The 18,090-nt window shown below is 37.6% G+C and overlaps 1 protein-coding gene across 1 annotated transcript in view; it reads left to right on the top strand.

The window, feature by feature from the left end:
• The first annotated feature begins 8,859 nt into the window (after window positions 1–8,859).
• Window positions 8,860–18,090, top strand: part of fam160a2 (family with sequence similarity 160 member A2) — a 33,666-nt gene continuing 24,435 nt past the window's right edge. Inside the window, exons 1-2 of the mRNA XM_015394531.1 lie at window positions 8,860–9,158; window positions 16,334–16,771. Of these exons, the coding sequence (XP_015250017.1) occupies window positions 16,646–16,771 (126 nt within the window). The 5' untranslated portion in view covers window positions 8,860–9,158; window positions 16,334–16,645. The remainder of the gene's footprint in view (window positions 9,159–16,333; window positions 16,772–18,090) is intronic.

Below are 18,090 nucleotides of genomic sequence, written 5' to 3'. Positions count from 1 at the left end.
ACAGAGATCAGAAATCCACACCAACACTGATATCAGTGCATCTCTGTTAAATAAAAAAAAAAAAGAAAATAAGCGCTTCAGTGTTTCTCATTAAAAAGTGCAGAAAAAAATGTATATTTTATAAAGGACAACAACCAAAAAAAAAAAACTTGTAAAAACATCTTACACTGAATAATACCAGCTATCCATTTTCTGTCATGTTTATCCCAAGCAGGGTGGCGAGGGCTGCTGGTGCATGGGTGAGAGGCGGGCTACACCCTGGAGAGATCACCAGTCCATCACAGGGCAACACAGAGACAAACATAATCAACCATTCACACACTAACACCTAAGGAGAATTTAGAGAAGCCAATTAACCTAATAGTCATGCTTTTGGACTGTGGGAGGAAGCCGGAGTACCCGGAGAGAAACCACGTATGCTCAGGGAGAACATGCAAACTCCATGCAGAAAGAACCTGTCCTGTAATCGAACCCGGAACTTCTTGCTGCAAAGCAGCAGTGCTACCTGTACTGCTACCTGCACTGTTCACTGTGCCCAAGAAACCCAACATGGAATAATTGCAAATTAATTCAACGTTCAATGTCTCAATAAATACAAAAACAAATGCTGATCACAACTCGCTTCATTACTTGAACATCCTCACATGCATATTAATATCTGGTACCTAACGACAAACTAAAAAAACAGTAGCTATGACACAAATTTAAATCTATGTTAGTGTTAAAAATATAAACATATATAGCAGCATATATTCAAGATAATTTCTTTGATCAGGCTTTTACAAGACACAAAACAAAGACAAACGTAAAACAGAATAGAGATGACTTCTTCAGACAGTAATTAGCTGCTAATTTATTAAACACAAAAGAACAAAGAAAAGTGAATGCCTTTTTGAGATTTTCTTAACCATTTCAAAGTGAAATAAAAATATGCCCAGCCTCTAAAGAAAATAAACAATGCTAGCTCATAGATCATTTAAATGACTAATGATTTGACTTCACACAGCGCTGTCTTTTTTTATTTTCCCAGCCTCCTTTATGGCGATGGGCTGATGACTCAGTAACGGCCTGAAGAATCTAGCTTCACCCTTTCGAAAGGAGGCATTCATTCAAATAAACTTACACAATGGCACATGCCTACACCCACATGCTGCTGATATGTCAACTAAATGGTGCAAATGAAAAGAAAACAAAACTGTCAATTACCTAACACTTTGTAGTACATGTTCTAATTCCTTTACAAATAAAATGTTCTCCCTCTCCTTGTTTTCCAGTTTTTAGCTATCCAATCAAGACCATGGACTCTGACAAATAGTAGAATCAGATCTATTTTGGCCGATCCTAAATGGACGATAAAATGCATTGATCAAAAAAATAAGATGAAGTTGACACACAAATATCGACTCTAACATTTAATGTTTTCCTGCCAAGAAATATTTGGTGTTTGTCTTCATCTTGATGAGGAAGGGACCTTGGTGTCTGTGCTACCTGAGAGCACCCTTTCAAATGAAAACATGAGTATAAACTAGCACCAATTTGCGCACCTACTTCTTTAATCGGTGACATGGTACCATGGCATGGTACGTTTATTTACAAGCTCCAGTCTTAATTGTTTACTTAGATTTCCTGTGTGCAGAATGTAAATAAAACACGATATGTCCAAGCTCTTCAGTGGAATAGATGTTTCAGTATGTTTGAATCATTTTGGTAGAAAAGTGCCACTGTTTTCCTCCAGTCTTTGTGTCTGCACCGTTGCAGATGATTATTTCAATGATAGGCAGGTGGGTTGAAATTGGAAACAATTCCTCAAAAGAGGCTTAAGGAAAACTTCATCATCCAGCCAGGACTGTACAGACCAGGCATTCAAAGGAGGCCATACTGGACGCTCATCAGCCATAGAAGGTGTACTGGATCATGCTGGGCTGGAAGATCATGTTGGTGTTGAGCAGGAAGGAGAGTAGGAGAGGCTGAGGATAACAGGCCAGCTGGGCTACGATGTCAGTGACCAGGATGTTGCCGTACCATGAGTTTTGGAGCATGTTCTCCAGCTTGGCCAACAGAACCACCATAAATGGGCCTAAACAAAGACAAACAGGCAGGCTGCTGATTGGATGGGTGGAAAGCAAAGATTTAACTAAAAGAAAAGAAATCAGGCCTTTGAATGATTAGAATCTTTATCAGGTTGATCTTCTAGTTTTTCTTTTATCATAGGATGGAAGCATGTTTGCCTGATGTTCAAGACCTGACTGACTTCTATAGGAGGATGGACTGCATTAAAGAGAGGATGCTGTACCATCTGCTAGATTCTGTAGCTAGGCAACCCTTTAAGAAGCAGACATGCAAACATGAATGTATCTGAATATATATTCTGGTGTTTATCAGCAGCCTTTCCTGCCACTGAACGATGCAGAGTTTCTGTCAGGAAACAGACTTTTATCTCAGTCTGTGTGCTCCATCCATGCAGGTTATTCGAACAGAGGGCATCCCAGAGAAAAGGTGTGTTCAATTTCACCTGTAATTTATCAGGTTCGGTAGTACCTGTTTAGGAAAAGCTGGTCGCCTTCACAGATTAATTCAATAGGTAGTTATGGGCCTTCAAGGGAACAAAAAGCATTGATCAACATTCATTAAGAGAAACTATGCTTTAGATGTAGCTGAAATGTTTTTTTTTTTTTTTTACTTTAGTCCATGAGCAAAAAAAAAGAAAAATTATCCATAGGGTTAGTTATAGTTTCGCTTTGGTGTGCTGCCCTGTGCAGGTCTTTGCTCCCAGCGTCCAATCTCAACATGCACTGCAGGCATGTACTGTATACTCTAGGTGATCCCGGTTCTTATAGCCAAGATTTATTAAAGTGGAAAAAGTCTACATCTTGTTCATTCCATAGGGAGCAGTGTGTGCTTAGTCAGCAGCAAATTCAGAGAAATGAACAATTCTTCATAACCACACAGTTCAATGTGTCGAGTACAAACCAGAGTTAATGGCGCTTTCACTCTAAATGTGATTTGAGAGTAAGGGGGGTTTGGTTTATAAAGTCTATAGTGAACATGCATGGGGCAGCATGAGGTCCCTGGCTGCTGCCTGTCCGGGCCATTCCATTTTCAGGTGCTTTGAACTTTCAAGCATTGATGTTCATTTAAAGCAGCAGATGCAAGAGTTAAGAGACAAATCAGAGCAGTGGCAAAGCATTGTGGCAAAGGGGGTAAAGCGTTTCTTAAACCATATAATCAGATTATCAGGGTTCATTTCAGCATATGCTAACAGCTATTTAGCCAAACGTGTTTTTTAAAGACAGACACCTAAAGTGGGAAGCAAGAGGAAGTAGGGTGGGTCGCAACGATGAATATTGAACAGCAAGCAGACAGCAGGTAATTAACACGGGTTAGGATGTACACCAATGGTCAGGGTGGGGACACACAAGCAAGACAGAATACCAGATGGGTGCTTTACAACACACAGCATGTTTGAGTATACTTTAGTTAATGTATAAGAAAGTGCAAAACTTTTTATCAAAAAAGTCATAGAATGCACTACTTTCAATCCCTCCATACATAATCCTCATAATTCACATAATAATTTTACAAAGAGGACATCTTTGATCACATTCAACAATTGAAAGAAACTGTCTTTGAGTCTCATGCATTGAAATAAATTCTCAGTTTAGAAGAAATTCATCATGAAAAACTAATAGCTATAAGTAACCACTTATTGCTTTGCATATTTGACATAAAATACTAGCAGCAAAATACTAGCAGCATGCCTGTCTGGGAGACTTTGTTGATTCAGAAAATTCCTAATTCAATCATTGAAATAAGCAGTGGGAAATCAAAGATAAGCAAGCATATGAAAACCTTGAAAAAAAAATATTGTTTTCAAATATATTTACTGTGAAATATTTCTTTCATCAAGGTGTCAACAATGGGTGGTGAGGTTGCTTGAGGACCCAGATGCAGAGACGAGTGAAGCAGAGATGAGTTCTGAGAGGTTTAATTGAAGACCAAAGGTAGCAGAGGCAGAAATCCAAAAATCCAACTTAAAATATTAAACAAACCAAAACCATGGAGACATCAGGGGGAAAAAACGAGTCTGAGGAGCCGGGAAGAGACGAGCAGAGTAGACAATACAGCAACGAGAAGGAACCAGCACTGAGTGACTGCAGAGGTGGAGTATTTAAGGAGAACCAAACAAAAGGATGGACTAACGAGCTGAATGAGGAGCAGGTGTGGGTGGAACTGGCAAGAGGGAATCCAAGGGGAAAGAAAACAATCACAAGGGGGCAACAAAGAGTAACTAAAGAATGCTAGAATATTATGGAAAATAAAAACAAAACAACTGATAACAGAAAACTCAGAGTCACAACAAATGAGAACCGTAACACAAGGCACTTTATGACATTTACATGTTTCATTTTAAGAAAAACTCTGACACATAAAACAAAGAGGCATACTGACATCTATAGTAAAAAAGATAAGGATAATAAAAACATAATAAACAATAACATTAACACAACAATGAAAGTACTGAACATAGAAAACAACAATATCCCGCTTTAATTAAGTATCAAATTAACAGTATTAAATTAACAAAGTACAGTATTAAATAACAAAAGAAATGTATGAGTAATGATGAATAATAAGTATTTAGGTTTGTAATGCACAGAAGGAACATGTTTATGCATTTTTTTTTATTAGTTTTGCTTTAATCATGTTTTACTTAAATTAAATCATCAAATAAAATTACAGAAATATTAAATAAAGGAGATGATGAAAAGGGAAATTAAATTTCATTTTTCTGTTGCATGCATAAGAAATTCATGTTTAAAACTGTCAGCTGATAAAAGGAAATTACCCTCTAGATATCACTGATATTTACTATAAAGAAGAAAAACAAGGAAACACAGACAGTAAAAACTATAACATATTCATTTTATATGATAACGACCGTTGTCAGTCTGTAATGCAGACCAGCTCAGTGATCAAAATCTTTTTAGCAGCTGTTTATAGAAAAACAACACAGTAGTCAAAGGTAATTTTCCTTTATTTTAAAGCATTACAACCAAATGTCCTCAGAAAGAGTTTCTGCACAGCTGCTACTGTGTGAGTGACACCTGGCGGAGGTGACAAGAATTACAGCTTGAATTTCCATACATTTCAGTTTTCAATTATGGCAGACAGGTATTGTGTATTTTCTGCTCTGCTTTTGTCTTGAAAGACAGACTAATTTAATGACATTTAATGAGATAAATACAGAAGCAAACACAGATGCAGAAGAATGTATGAAATTCACCATAAAAAGCCTTCCCTTATTGGATGAATTGAGTTTAAACTTATTGGATAAGAAGAGCATGGGCAGCCATGGTTAATTTGAGAAAACACTGTTTTAGATGGTGTATCAAATGCCATACAACAAAATAAAAAGCTATTTAGTCAGGACACAGAACCCCACTGGGCATTAAAAAAAAAAGCTTTCAACAACCACAAAAATGTTGGGATTTTTCCCGGCTTTCAGTCGGTGTTAAAATACTGCAATTTAATGGGATTTGGCAGTATTTCATACCATTGGGACTTTTTAAAACCTAATTTTATTAAAGTGGTGCTTTTCTGCATGTTTGCCTTTCCATAATTTAATTCTGACATCACCGGCTGACAAACCATACAGTATAAACTGATGTCCTATAGCGCTGGCTAGATGTGCATAGCATTATTTTTGCAATTTACTGCACTTTTTTTTTTATTCTGCTTTGTGTCTAAAGTTGCCTGCTAGCTGCTCTCTGTTAAAAGACTAATGAATGAATCACTCTTCTCATGTTAATAAGGTTATCTGGGGTAGTGGTTATTTTTTTAGGGAGGGACAAGATATTAAATGATTTTAATATATATAATGGGAAACCAAAGCAAACTATGAGAGCAAACTCCAGATTAAAGATTAATAGAAATATTGAATATAATAAAACTGGATTTCCCAATCTATATTTAAAATAGGTTTTGTGTCAATTACTCACATTGTCTAAAAGCATTTGGGCGAAAATCATACATTTTAAAAAGGAAATTATCAAAGAATACAGAGAAATACCTTTCACTCTTTCCCTCTGTATTTCCTCTGTCTGTTGTGAAGATGGGGGAGGAAGATCCAACCGCTGTATCGCAATACCACTTTCTCTGAAATTCTCTAATCACTATGTTGTGTTTTACACTAACTGTGTTTTAATTGGATTTACTATTTACACATTTTATGATTTCACAAAGCTTTTAGCATCACTTTTTGACCGAATGCATAGTAAAAGTGGTGGCCCTTCTGACTTCCTGGTGTACTTCTGGTAGCCCCCCTGGAACCGACGCTGACAGACTCACATTGATGTGACAACCTGAATGAGCTGCACTACCTAAGCCACTTGTGTAGGTTGTAGAGTCCTTCTTATGCTACCACGAGTATTAAAGCACCACCAACATTCAAAAATGACCAAAACATCAGCCAGAAAGCATAGTTACTGAGAAGTGGTCTGTGGTTGCCATCTTCAGAACCACTCCTTTTTTAAGTGTCTTGCTAATTGCTAATAACTTCCAACTGCTGTCAAGGAGAGAAGTGGATGAATTTCCACCCCCGATTAGGGGTGTGTAAAAAAAAAAATCGCTTTGGATATATATCGTAATTTTTGGCTGCCTGATATAGTATTGATGTTTTAGTTCCTAGTATTGATTTCTTTAAAACAAAACATTTTAATTTAAAACAATGAGGGAAAATGGGCTACCTTTGTACTGCCAATTGGGCAGATAGCGCTGTGGAGCCCTTTTACTGTGCGATGCAGTGTTATATCTGTAGTTTGAGGCGGTCACAGTGAAAGACTGACTCGAACCCTAAGCAACATCAAAACCAAAATAACTAAATACTCAATATCATCAGATGAACATATACAGAGGCTTTACATTCAATTTTTTATAGCAGGAAAAATATCACAATATATGGTGACATTGCAATACTGTGATATATTGTATCATGACCCATCGTGACGTATCTTATCGCAACGCCCATGCCAATACTTACCCCTACCCAGTAGTCTTGTTATAAAAAAATAAGGGGGATAGTGGAAGTTCTTTTGGAGGCATACATAGCCTAATAAATATGGTCTATTAACATAAAGCTATGGTATGGTTGTTCCGTGTCTGGTCAGTGACCTTGACCAAGGTACTTTCAGTAGAACTGCAGTCAGTCCCTGGACTGGCATGGCCCCCCCCATCCCCCTTAACTCAATTACTGCCCCTACCCTGATCCGCATAAAATTTACTAACCACCTGATGGAGCTAGACCCTGCCTTATACAAACAGAACTTCTATGAAACAGCAACACTCTCTGAGCACAGAACATAACGCCACAATTAAAGAAATAAGATCTGTTTCTCCAAAATAATAACATAAAAATATGAGAAATTAAAAACAACCCATTGGACTTTGTTTCCAAGTTTGAAGATGTTTATCTTTCCATCCAAGAAGGTTTTTCAATTTAAAATTTCAGGAATAAGGATTAGTTCGAGGTTTTATACAGTAGCCCAACAAAGCCTTGTTTTTGTTTTGAAAACTGCAAATTGAAACGGACGAAGGGGTCCGGCCCTTTGGAATGGGGGTCGTTTGATTTTTTTGTTAACCTGCAATGCGCCATACCGGTCTATGTAATAATTAGAATGCTTTATTTAGTCTTTTATTTTGATATAGCGTGATATATAGTGCAGCACTACTACTATTAATGTCAGGTTTGAATTTGAATTTATTTTGAATATACATATTTGAGTAAACTTGTGCTTTGGTGACAGTTTAAAACTGTAATGTCTATAAAGCTTATTTGACATATTGGACCCATGGATTTGAACATGTTTCAAATTTTATTGAACACACACACACACACACACACACATTTTTTTTGTACGGAAGAGGATTAGGGCCAATGGAAAAAAAAAGTTAACTGATTTTTAAATATTATTTCAGTTAAATATGGGGAAAAAGTCAGAATTCTGACTTTAATCTCAGCATTCTGACTTTTTCTCTGAATTCTACTTTTTAATCTCAGAATTCTGACTGAATTCTCACAGCAAACAAACATGTTAGCTTCAAGCCGTAGCCATATCTGTTTTAGAGACTAAACTAGCTCTCTTGTTTTAATCACCTTCTGCTCTTCCATTAATGAAATAGCATCACAGTGGACCCCTGGGGCACGTAAAAAGTCGCCTAATTCCATCATTTGCCTACAATGTGTTACTGGCCCTCCCAAAAAACTCACATCTTTGTCAGTGAAGCTGAGTGCTCCCACATCTCTACCTTCATGGTGCCCATATACATTAAGATCCAAAATTCTGAGATTAAAGTCAGAATTCTGAGAAAAAAAGTCAGAATTCTGAGATTAAAGTCAGAATTCTGAGAAAAAAGTCATAATTCTAAGAAAAAAGTCAGAATTCTGAGAAAAAAAGTCAGAATTCAGAGATTAAAGTCAGAATTCTGAGAAAAAAGTCAGAATTCTGAAATTAAAGTCAGCATTCTAAGATTAAAGCCAGAATTTTGAGATTAAAGTCAGAATTCTGAGATGAGAGTGAGAATTCTAAAATTAAAGTCAGTATTCTAACTTATTTCCTATATTAAACTGAAATACATTTTAAAAATCAGTTTTTTTCTTTTTTCAGTGGCCCTAATCCTGTATGTTTGCAATATAGAAATAATATTTTTGCTTGGGGTGGCAGCACTGCTCCTCCACTGGGCCATTTAGCACACATTGTACCAGATTTAACGGGATCGGTTGGGTTTGGGTCGCTGTGAATCCATGCAGCTGTGAGCAGCAGCGTCGCTGTGACTCAGTCAAGCTGTGTGGGAGGAGTTAAAGCAAGATGGCCGCGGGAGAGGGAAGACTGTTTGAGAAATCATCAAATGGGATGTTTATCTGCCGTTAACAGGATGCACTGCTGCCCCAGAGAAGGAGTGGTTAGTCTATTAGCATCGCCGGGTCAGTGTGGAGCGGTTCACCGCTGCTCTCTGCGCTGTGTTCCGGTCCGTCTGCCGGTTTTTGCCCTGACATTGTGGAATTCATCAACAGCTAGGCGTTAGCTGGAAGCTAGCAGGTTGCTATCCAAGGAAACCTTCTCCTCCCAACAACTGCTGGGATTTCTGTATAGAAAAACAAGGTGTGTATTATTGACCTGATTTACATTAGGCTATTTTTTTTATCTTAATACTTTCATAGCCACGTGTATTTATTATTTTATGGTTGTTGTGTATATGTATATAAATACGTTATCCTTACATGTAAACAACGTTACTACATCATTTCGAAATTGAATTACATTGATTGTTTTCCTATTAATGTGAAATGAAGCACCTCTACCTCCTGATAAAATTGATTATTATACTAGACATTAACAAAATATATATATTTAATAAAAAAAAAAAATCTGTGTTGAGTTGCTGTCATAGGCAGTGACTGACATGAACATATGACCTGAAGGCATTAGGACTGTGAACTCCTGCCTCCTTGGTTTAATTGCTGATCCTGAAACTCAGACACACACATTCCTCTGGTTGTTATCTCTAAACTCTGAAGCTAAACAGTAACCCTTCAATAATCTGCGTTCTCACCTGACAATCCCATGTTGAATCAAAGCAAATTGGAGTTTCTATGACTTTTGTTTTGCATTTCCCATTATTTCACCAAATATGCCGCAGTTGTATAGGGAAGAATAAAAGCATATAATCAGAATTCATTAGTATCTGGATGTAAACTCAAGGTTTGTAATTTAAATTGAAATCATTAGCTGGTTGTCTTGCTTTCTTTTGGCCTATATTAATGTTTTAAACCCAAAGGTGAACCTGTGTTGCCCAGAAAGGTATTATACTTTAGATTTGAGCTGTTTTAACCCCCATTTCACAGCCGCCTCTATAACCCATGAACCTATTACTGGTTATATAATTGCTTAAAATGCTATCAGGTTCTGAGATTAAAGTCAGAATTCTGACTTTTCCCCATGTTATTGGTTAGATAACTGTTTAAAATGCTATCAGTTTTCCTTTTAAATGTTTCATACTCAACTTTTGATTTTTATCTGCTTCTAAGATGAAATTGTGCTAATGTTTTGCATCTTTAGAAAATTAATATGTAAAAAAAACATTTCCCACAAGTTTGTGTTTAAAGTGAAGTAGACATAAAAAAAAAAACACAACCAAATGCAGTAAAGATTATTACAGGTATTATTATATTATATGCCCAGTAATGATGTATGTTCCATGTGATGGTTTTAAAACAATAACTTTATAAAACCTTAAAAGCCTAATTTCTTGCTACATGTATTAAGACGAACTGACTTACAGATGCACTTGTCTTTCACTTGATTCAATTAATATCAAGACTGTCTTTTTGTGCAGTAAAAGCGAAACTTATTGACTCATTTTTGCTCACAAGTATTCTTTAAAATCAGATTTGGAAGATTGCTTTTGCCTTTTATTGATGATAACACCAAATAGGTATTTGCTATTAAATTGGACCCTGTTGCAGGACATGCGTGATTGCATTTAGTTGATATATTTGCTCAAGTATACTCAGGAGAAAATTAAGTAAAGAAATAGATCTGAAAGCATTAATTGTTAGCAATAGATTTTTGAAATAATTCAATTTATTAATTAATTCTTCCTTAACTGGAGTATAGAGACTCTAAAACATGCCTTTAACTGAGAAATTGTGAAGAAATATATACATTTTTATCATTAAAGATAAAAAGAATGTTTTCGTTTGTCAATATTTTCTATCCAGAACTTCACAGGAGGAAAAGTTTTAGTTTAATCTTGTTTAATTCTGTAAAAAAAAATGTAAATAAACTTTTACTATCCGATTATTAATCAAGAAAAATAATGGACAGATTAATCGGTTAGCAAAATAATCCTTAGTTGCAGCCCTATCATGAATCAGATGTTATTTATAACTTGGTGAATTTATTAAGAAAGGTGACTCTTTAGTTGCATTCTTCTTGCCTCCCCTCTGTAACTGTCACAGCAGGATCTGATTCGTCAGTAAAAAGAAAAATGGAGAAAGGTTAAAAGATACAAAAGGACAAGAATGTGATTAAAAGACTAACTTGTTAGGATTCGGCTTATCCAGTGCATGAAATCACAGAAATTCCTGAAAATTGCTTTAAGTGTATCCTGAGTTTGACTTTAAGGCAATTCTCTATGATTAAAATAACAGATTGTTCCACAAATAACCGTTCAACAGATTGTTGAACGGTGTGCTGTCTGAAAAACATTGAAATCAGGTCTTTAGGACACGCCACCCCCCCTTCAATGGAAACTGTAGCTGCACTTTGAACTCGTTTTTATAAGTTGTTTTATGATGCTTTGTGTGTGAGCGACCTGAAAGTAAAAGACTGAAGACCTGAATTTCCGCATTCAGAGTATATTCTTGGAAGGGCTTCAAATGTCCCGACCTGCTTGGATAAATATTTAGGGCAACTCTTTGCCAAAACAGTATTGCTTTAATCTTTTGTTTCGATTCACATCTTCAGAGTGCTCTGCATGAGCTCATAAGTTGGAACTTATTAAAATAAGGAGTGGTTAATCATTAAAAGAAAAAAAAAGATTGCAAATACTTCCCTGGCTGTCTTTCAGATCTATTTGTGTGTAGCTGCTGTTGGAAAAGTAAATAAACTCTGGATGAAATCCTAACTCATGTCTGACCCCAAGTAGAAATCATGAGTCATTTATCCACATCATGTTGTAATTTGCCATAAGAAATATTGCAAAACTATTTTAGTGTTTACTTTTCTCACTGTAACAATGAACACGTTAGCCTGTTATAACCCTGCTTGCCTCATCAGGGAGGTTCCTGATCTGCTGATTCAAGCCCAACCAAAGGAATAGGTTCCTTTAAAAGTAACACGTGGATCCAGTTATGATGCTTTGTTGGCATAAATTCTCAGTTCCAAAAAAATGTAATACAGCGTTTTAACTTTTCGTAATGTTGGATTTAACAAACACAAACATTTAAATACGAAGTCAAAAGAAAAGATTGAAGAATATTTAACTGATTAAAAAAAAAAAAAAATCTTAAAAGTGTTCAGTGTATTTCTCTTCTGCCCCTTTTGTTACGATTTTGTTATATGCTGGTAGCCTGATAAACCAGACTAAATGTGAGATTAAATGTGTAATTTAGTCCGGCCCCGATGAATGAGACATCGGAAGATTGTTGATGAGAACAACTCATTGTTTTTAAAACCATATCTGTGCCTATTGGCCAACGCTATGACCAATGAGTGCAACTGACTGTGACGTAGTAAGCATGATAGAAAGCTGGTGGGTTAAACAAACAGCCTGTCGGTAAAACGGCGAATACGTATTTCTTAAATATGAGTAAGCGTAGAGCCTCTTCCTGCTCATGTTTCAACGAAAACCCCAAGTCTAATCCTTCCTAAACTGATTCCAAAGCTGAGTCAAAAATCACTATCAGAGCCAGCGGTCCTTCACGCATGGCTATGCCAAAAGAGGACCGCTGCAGACGCGCTGCGGTTGGCCCTGGCTGCCGTTAGCCTCGGAGGTCCGCTGGTTGCCGCGGTCCTCTCAACTTCGGAAATAGTTTTTTTTTAATTATGCATTAATTCGGTATATGGACCAGATAGGTACGCTTTAAAGTATAATGTTCTCACCTCAAATGATCTTAAAACGTACTTTGATTGAACAACAGCAACAGAACAGAGAAGTTTTAACTTTCAATGGAGCGCTCCATTGAAAGCTGCTGCTGCCGCAGTGCATGCTACTGTTCAATAGTTGTTGCCATCTTCCTTGTTGTGCTTTCTCCAGCTTCGCGCAGCTTTGTCGTCGCCCTCAAAACCCCGCTCGCTTTACATCCAAAAATTCAAAACACATCTCTGCTTTGTGATTGGCCTGCCAGTTCTAGGGTCTGGGGCATTGATAGAGGCTAGGCCAAACTCGCAGGCTAAAATGATTTTGACTGCTGGCAGGTGGGGCTAGTTTACTAGGCTAATATGTTGATGCATTTTATTCCAGGTGTAAACACTTGTGTTTTGTGAAAGAGCTTCTGCTTTGCTTCATGGAAACCACACAACACATCAGATAGTAGATGGTTTAATGCAGGGTTGAATGACGAAACTGTAGCTTTAGTTCAGAATAACTTCACAGGGGGCTTTTTAACCTCTCCAAACCCACCGATTTAAAGCGTTTACAACTAATAACTCAATGCATGAAAATTACACCGGTAAAATGTTTACCAATATAGACATGTTAGACATCTTAGAAAAGCTTAGATTCTCCCCAATTCAACCACCAAGTTAATGTTATGGACACAGTGAGCACCAAAGCACAATTAACACAGATATAGCAGCATGTCAAAATGCAAACATGAAAAAGCATGTCTTTACTACTGCTGTTCAAAAATTACCTATTATTTTTGAGAATAAAAAAAAAAATTTGAGTCATGTTTGAACTGATGCAGCCTGGGCTGTGTTTTACTCACCCAATTTTTAATATATTCAGAAACTAGAAGGTGTTAGCTTTCCAATAATGTATCACAAATGTAATTTGGGCTTACAGTTTCTCAGTTATTTGCTTTTCCATTTGGATATGCAAAATAGGCGAGAATGAGGTGGATGTTGAGAGGTTAAATTTTATTTTGAACATTAAGAAAGTATCACACCACGCTGAACCTACCAAAACATGATGGTCATCAATTAACACTGTCACGCAAGAGGAGCATTTAACTGATTAATACTCAATAAGGGCGTGAGATTTTTATGCACTCAAAAAAAGTTGATGGACGTTTCGAAGAAAGCCAACCCATCTTACCAGGGACGACATGTTGTGGCTACAGCATCACTCTCTGAGGCTGCTGCTCTTTACTAGGGACAGGGAAGCTGATTAGTGTTGATGGAGAAGGAAAACCTAAAAGAGACAGAAGTTAAGGTTCTAGGTCTAGAACGGGTGTCGGCAACTCGCGGCTCCGGAGCCGTTTGCGGCTCTTTAGCGTCCCCCTCGCGGCTCCCTGGAGCTTTTTCAAAAATGTATGAAAATCAATTTTTTTGTTGTTGTTGCTTTAATATGGTGTGCAGTAGGTCAAACAAAAATTATTTATGTTTTCCAATGCTGTAAACATTTGCATAATAAATACATTTAAACAATAATTTGCATCATAGTCATATAGATCAGTGGTCATAACTTGCGACCGGTGCGGCGCCAGGCAAACAAAGCGGTGGGTGTGTCTCAGACCATGGATCCCAAAGGGAAAAAAGGAAGATGGCTGATGAGAAAAGAGGATTCAAGGATTGGACGGATTCTTTTGTTTTCTTTTTCATTGGGGAGGGTTTGCTTGCTTTTTTGTTTTTTATTCGGGGTTTTTCAAAAAATAAAAAGACAAATTTGGAAAGGCATTTCCAGGAAAGGCAATCTAAATATGCAGCCGACCACCAAGTTGGGAGTGAGAGAAAAAGTGCGATTGCAGAACTTCTGGATAAATTAGAGGAGAGCACAGATAGATTTAAGAGGTGGATTGCATCTCCAAACTGCACTACTGCTGCTAGTTTGGTTGCAAGGATGGAAAACCGTCCACAGATCAAACAGGTAGCGCTCTGATGCAGGAATTGGAACTTTCTTCCATTTTTTCCCCCAAATCCTAAAAGTATATTAATATATATAGATTTCGGGGTTAGAGAACACTGCTCTGATGGATGTCAGTTCCTGCTTGGTTCCTCATGACTCAATCAACTCCTCCCAACACAAACAACAAACTTAAACGGCATGGTGAAGGGCGGTGAAGCGGCGCGCAGTGAGAGCGTTCACTGCTCCTACCTCACCTCATGCTGCTATGTGACATTTGCTCCAGGATAAACATTTAATCATGAATGCTTATTATATATTTAAGCCCACATAGTCCTTTTCTATAGTGGGATAATACACTTAGAGCCTGTGTGGCCATACGAGGCATATATAAGACTTTTACTTTTCTGCGGCTCCAGACAGATCTATTTTTTGGTCCAATATGGCTCTTTGAGCGGGTTTGGGTTGCCGACCCCTGGCCTAGAACATGACAACCTTAAATATACAGCCAGAGCCTCAGCGGAAACCTATAGATCTGTGCATTTATGGCCCAGTCAAAGTCCAGGACTAAAGCCAGTTAGTTTCAAGACTTTGAAACTGCTACTCCAGATGTGCTCCATCCAGTCTGTCTGAGCTGATGAGTCAGATTGGATGGTCATGTCGGTTAAAGCAAAGCAGGCAGAGACAGAGCCCTAAGCTGCTGCTATTACAGCAACAGGTTGTTACAAAGGCGTTTTTAAAGAACAGTGACTCACTTGGGTTGGCTAAAAACACACAACACAAATATTTCCTTAAAAAAGGAAAATCCTGCAGCTTTTCCTGCCACTTTGTCATCCATTTCTTTGAGTTTTCTCCTCTTCGTGTTCTTGTTTTTCTTTTTAAAACTTCCTCTTTACTTTAGTAGATGTTTTTTGTTGTAATAATAAAGTTTGAGCTGCTAATCTATGTGTTTGGCTGATGGGCAGAAAAGAAAACCCATCCATCCTCTTATTCTCATCTTTTACAAGTGAACAGGGTAATAAAAGAACCGTAGAAGGTCTCATTGACTGCATCTTGGAAAAAAAAAACATGTAGGTTAGGCTTCATTTCTTTCCAGAAAACGGACATTTTTTGTGCTTTTTTTTATCCAGTGAAGACTGTTATGCAAATTTAGAGTTTTTACTTAACACGTTACTGATAAGAAAATTGTGGTTAAAATTTGCGTGAGATGAAGTGTTCCTTCTCTGTTGCTACTTCCTTTACATTTTATCATGAAACATGAAACTCAAATTGAGAGCGGACCTTTTTACATGTTTCAACTTTCAGTAAAGAAATTTGAGAGATAATTTTATAGTTACAGACTTTCACAGTTAATTTTTTCTTTTTAAACATCAAATTAGTGAAACACTTATATGAATTAATAAAGAAAAGATATAATGGTAACAGGCTGATATTCCTGTAGTAAACATAAAGGAGGTCTTGGTGTAGTTTTCTCTTTTAGAGGACTCTTGTAAACTGTTAACTGAAGAGGCTTATAAAAAAAAATATAAAGAAGAAATATAGAAATGTATCTTTCTTGGTTCATCTTATTTTATCTATATCTAATGCTGCTTGTTTTTACAGATGCACAGTGTGTGTGGATAATATTTGATGTGCATGTAGAGATGTGCTTGTTTGAAAAAATCTATTCAGTCATTCTTGTTAAACTGATTCTTTGTACATCATCAGAGTTTGTTTTGATGATATAGAAAAAGATAACCAGTAAGTGTTTGTTTGTTTGTCTTCCCAGGGTGGCGAACCCGTCCTGATTGGCAATGGAGTGGTCTTGGCTTCAGACTGGATGACAGGGTCCAGAGGGAGGACAGGATAGCAAAGTTTCTGAATCAGCAACTTGCTTCGCTGATCAGTAGTGGCAGCTCGTTCCAGGATCGTCCTTTTTTTCTCCGATTGGAATCGCCTCCGCCTCCCTCATCTTTTCCCCCTCCTGCACCCTCTCCTTCTGTCCCGGTCCCTTTTTCTCTGTACTCGGACTTTCTCTTTTTCTTCTCCCCCTTGTATTTGAGTCTGTGAGACCTTTCACCTGCCTCCTGCCGGGTTCGGAATGAGTTGGCTTAGCAGGTTGAACCCACGGTCCGGCCGCAGCGCCGTCACCTCCGCTGCCCCCTCCAGCCCGTGCACTGCTGACCCAGAGACCTGCCTCATGGTGTTTGAGAACCACTGGAGACAGGTGCGCTAAAGAATATACTTACTTTGTGAACCTTTTATTCAATACCCTCAACCTGTTTTTGTTTTTTTCTATTGTCTTATTTACTTTGATGCGAGCATTTTTTGAAATGCACATGTTGATGTCCAATGTTTGCAATTTATTGTCAATGTTTAGATATGAATTTCAAGATTATATAAAGATGAACATTACTGTTTTTTTGTGAGTGTTTAAGTCGTAGGGAAATCCTATTTAAATGTCAAAATATTCTGGCTTAAACATGTATATAAAGGCACTCTATAACAACCGTCTGTCAATCAAATTTTTTTGGTCATAGCATCTTGATTCATATGTCACAGCTGATATACGCAACGGTCGCAATAAGAAATAATAATCATTAACTTTACCATTGAGCTCCGTCCCACTGTTCACGGGGATGGACGTCTGTGTCTGCAGCAGGCGTAGAGCTAACAGAACTGGCAGCGTTGCGAGGCAAGGGCTCAAACATGTAGGGCTGGAAGCCTTCTACACCAAACCAAGTCCTCTTCCACAATATCTTCCTCCCCGCTTTCCTCTTCTAAATAAGTAATTTATGATGGCGGACACTCATCCACCACTTCCTCTTGCTCATTTCCGCTGTCCATAGCGTTCCTTGATGGTGTCGTTTCTAAGTCACGAATTTAGTGCTACTTGGTCCCAATGGAATTTCCCATTGGGACCAAGTAGCACTAAGTTGCTAACTGGTTAGCAAGATGCTTCAGAGACACCGGCCACAAACTTGCTTGTGAACCTTCCGGCACACCAATCCTGCCCTCTTGATAATCGACCAATCACGTTCACTTTATGCACTCCTCTAAAGTCATGCACCACTCGGGAGAATTCGGAATTGTAACCGTTGGAACAGCAGTTTCCCTGCGACTTTAAGAAAATAATTGAAAGCTATAAAAAGAAATCAGGTTTTACAGTCAATTTGTCTGCTCCATAAGCACAAGTATGTGGGACTATATAGACTTGTATATATACCTGTCATTTCTTGCTTATTGTACATCAGGCTTTTAGCTCGGTACATTTCATAGGGTGTACACCTTGGTGTATCACATCTTAGGCTTTGCTTGGCGTAGGGGGGTCCAGGGAAATGTAGACTCTGAAACGCTATTTCCTGCTTATTGAGGTGGAATGCTGCTAGCTAACTTTTTTGTATTTGTTCCAACATTACTTTTGTCCTGATTATGGGAAGTATGTGTGCTTGATTAGAGATGGAAATTTCATAAGGAAGACATGAGATCATTTTTAGGTACAATATTATGATTCATAGGTCAATTTCAACAATCAGAAAGTGTAAA

Source organism: Cyprinodon variegatus, unplaced genomic scaffold (assembly GCF_000732505.1).
Source record: "Cyprinodon variegatus isolate N-32 unplaced genomic scaffold, C_variegatus-1.0 Scaffold691, whole genome shotgun sequence".
Taxonomy (NCBI): domain Eukaryota; kingdom Metazoa; phylum Chordata; class Actinopteri; order Cyprinodontiformes; family Cyprinodontidae; genus Cyprinodon; species Cyprinodon variegatus.
This window is presented reverse-complemented; position numbering and strand designations above follow the sequence as displayed.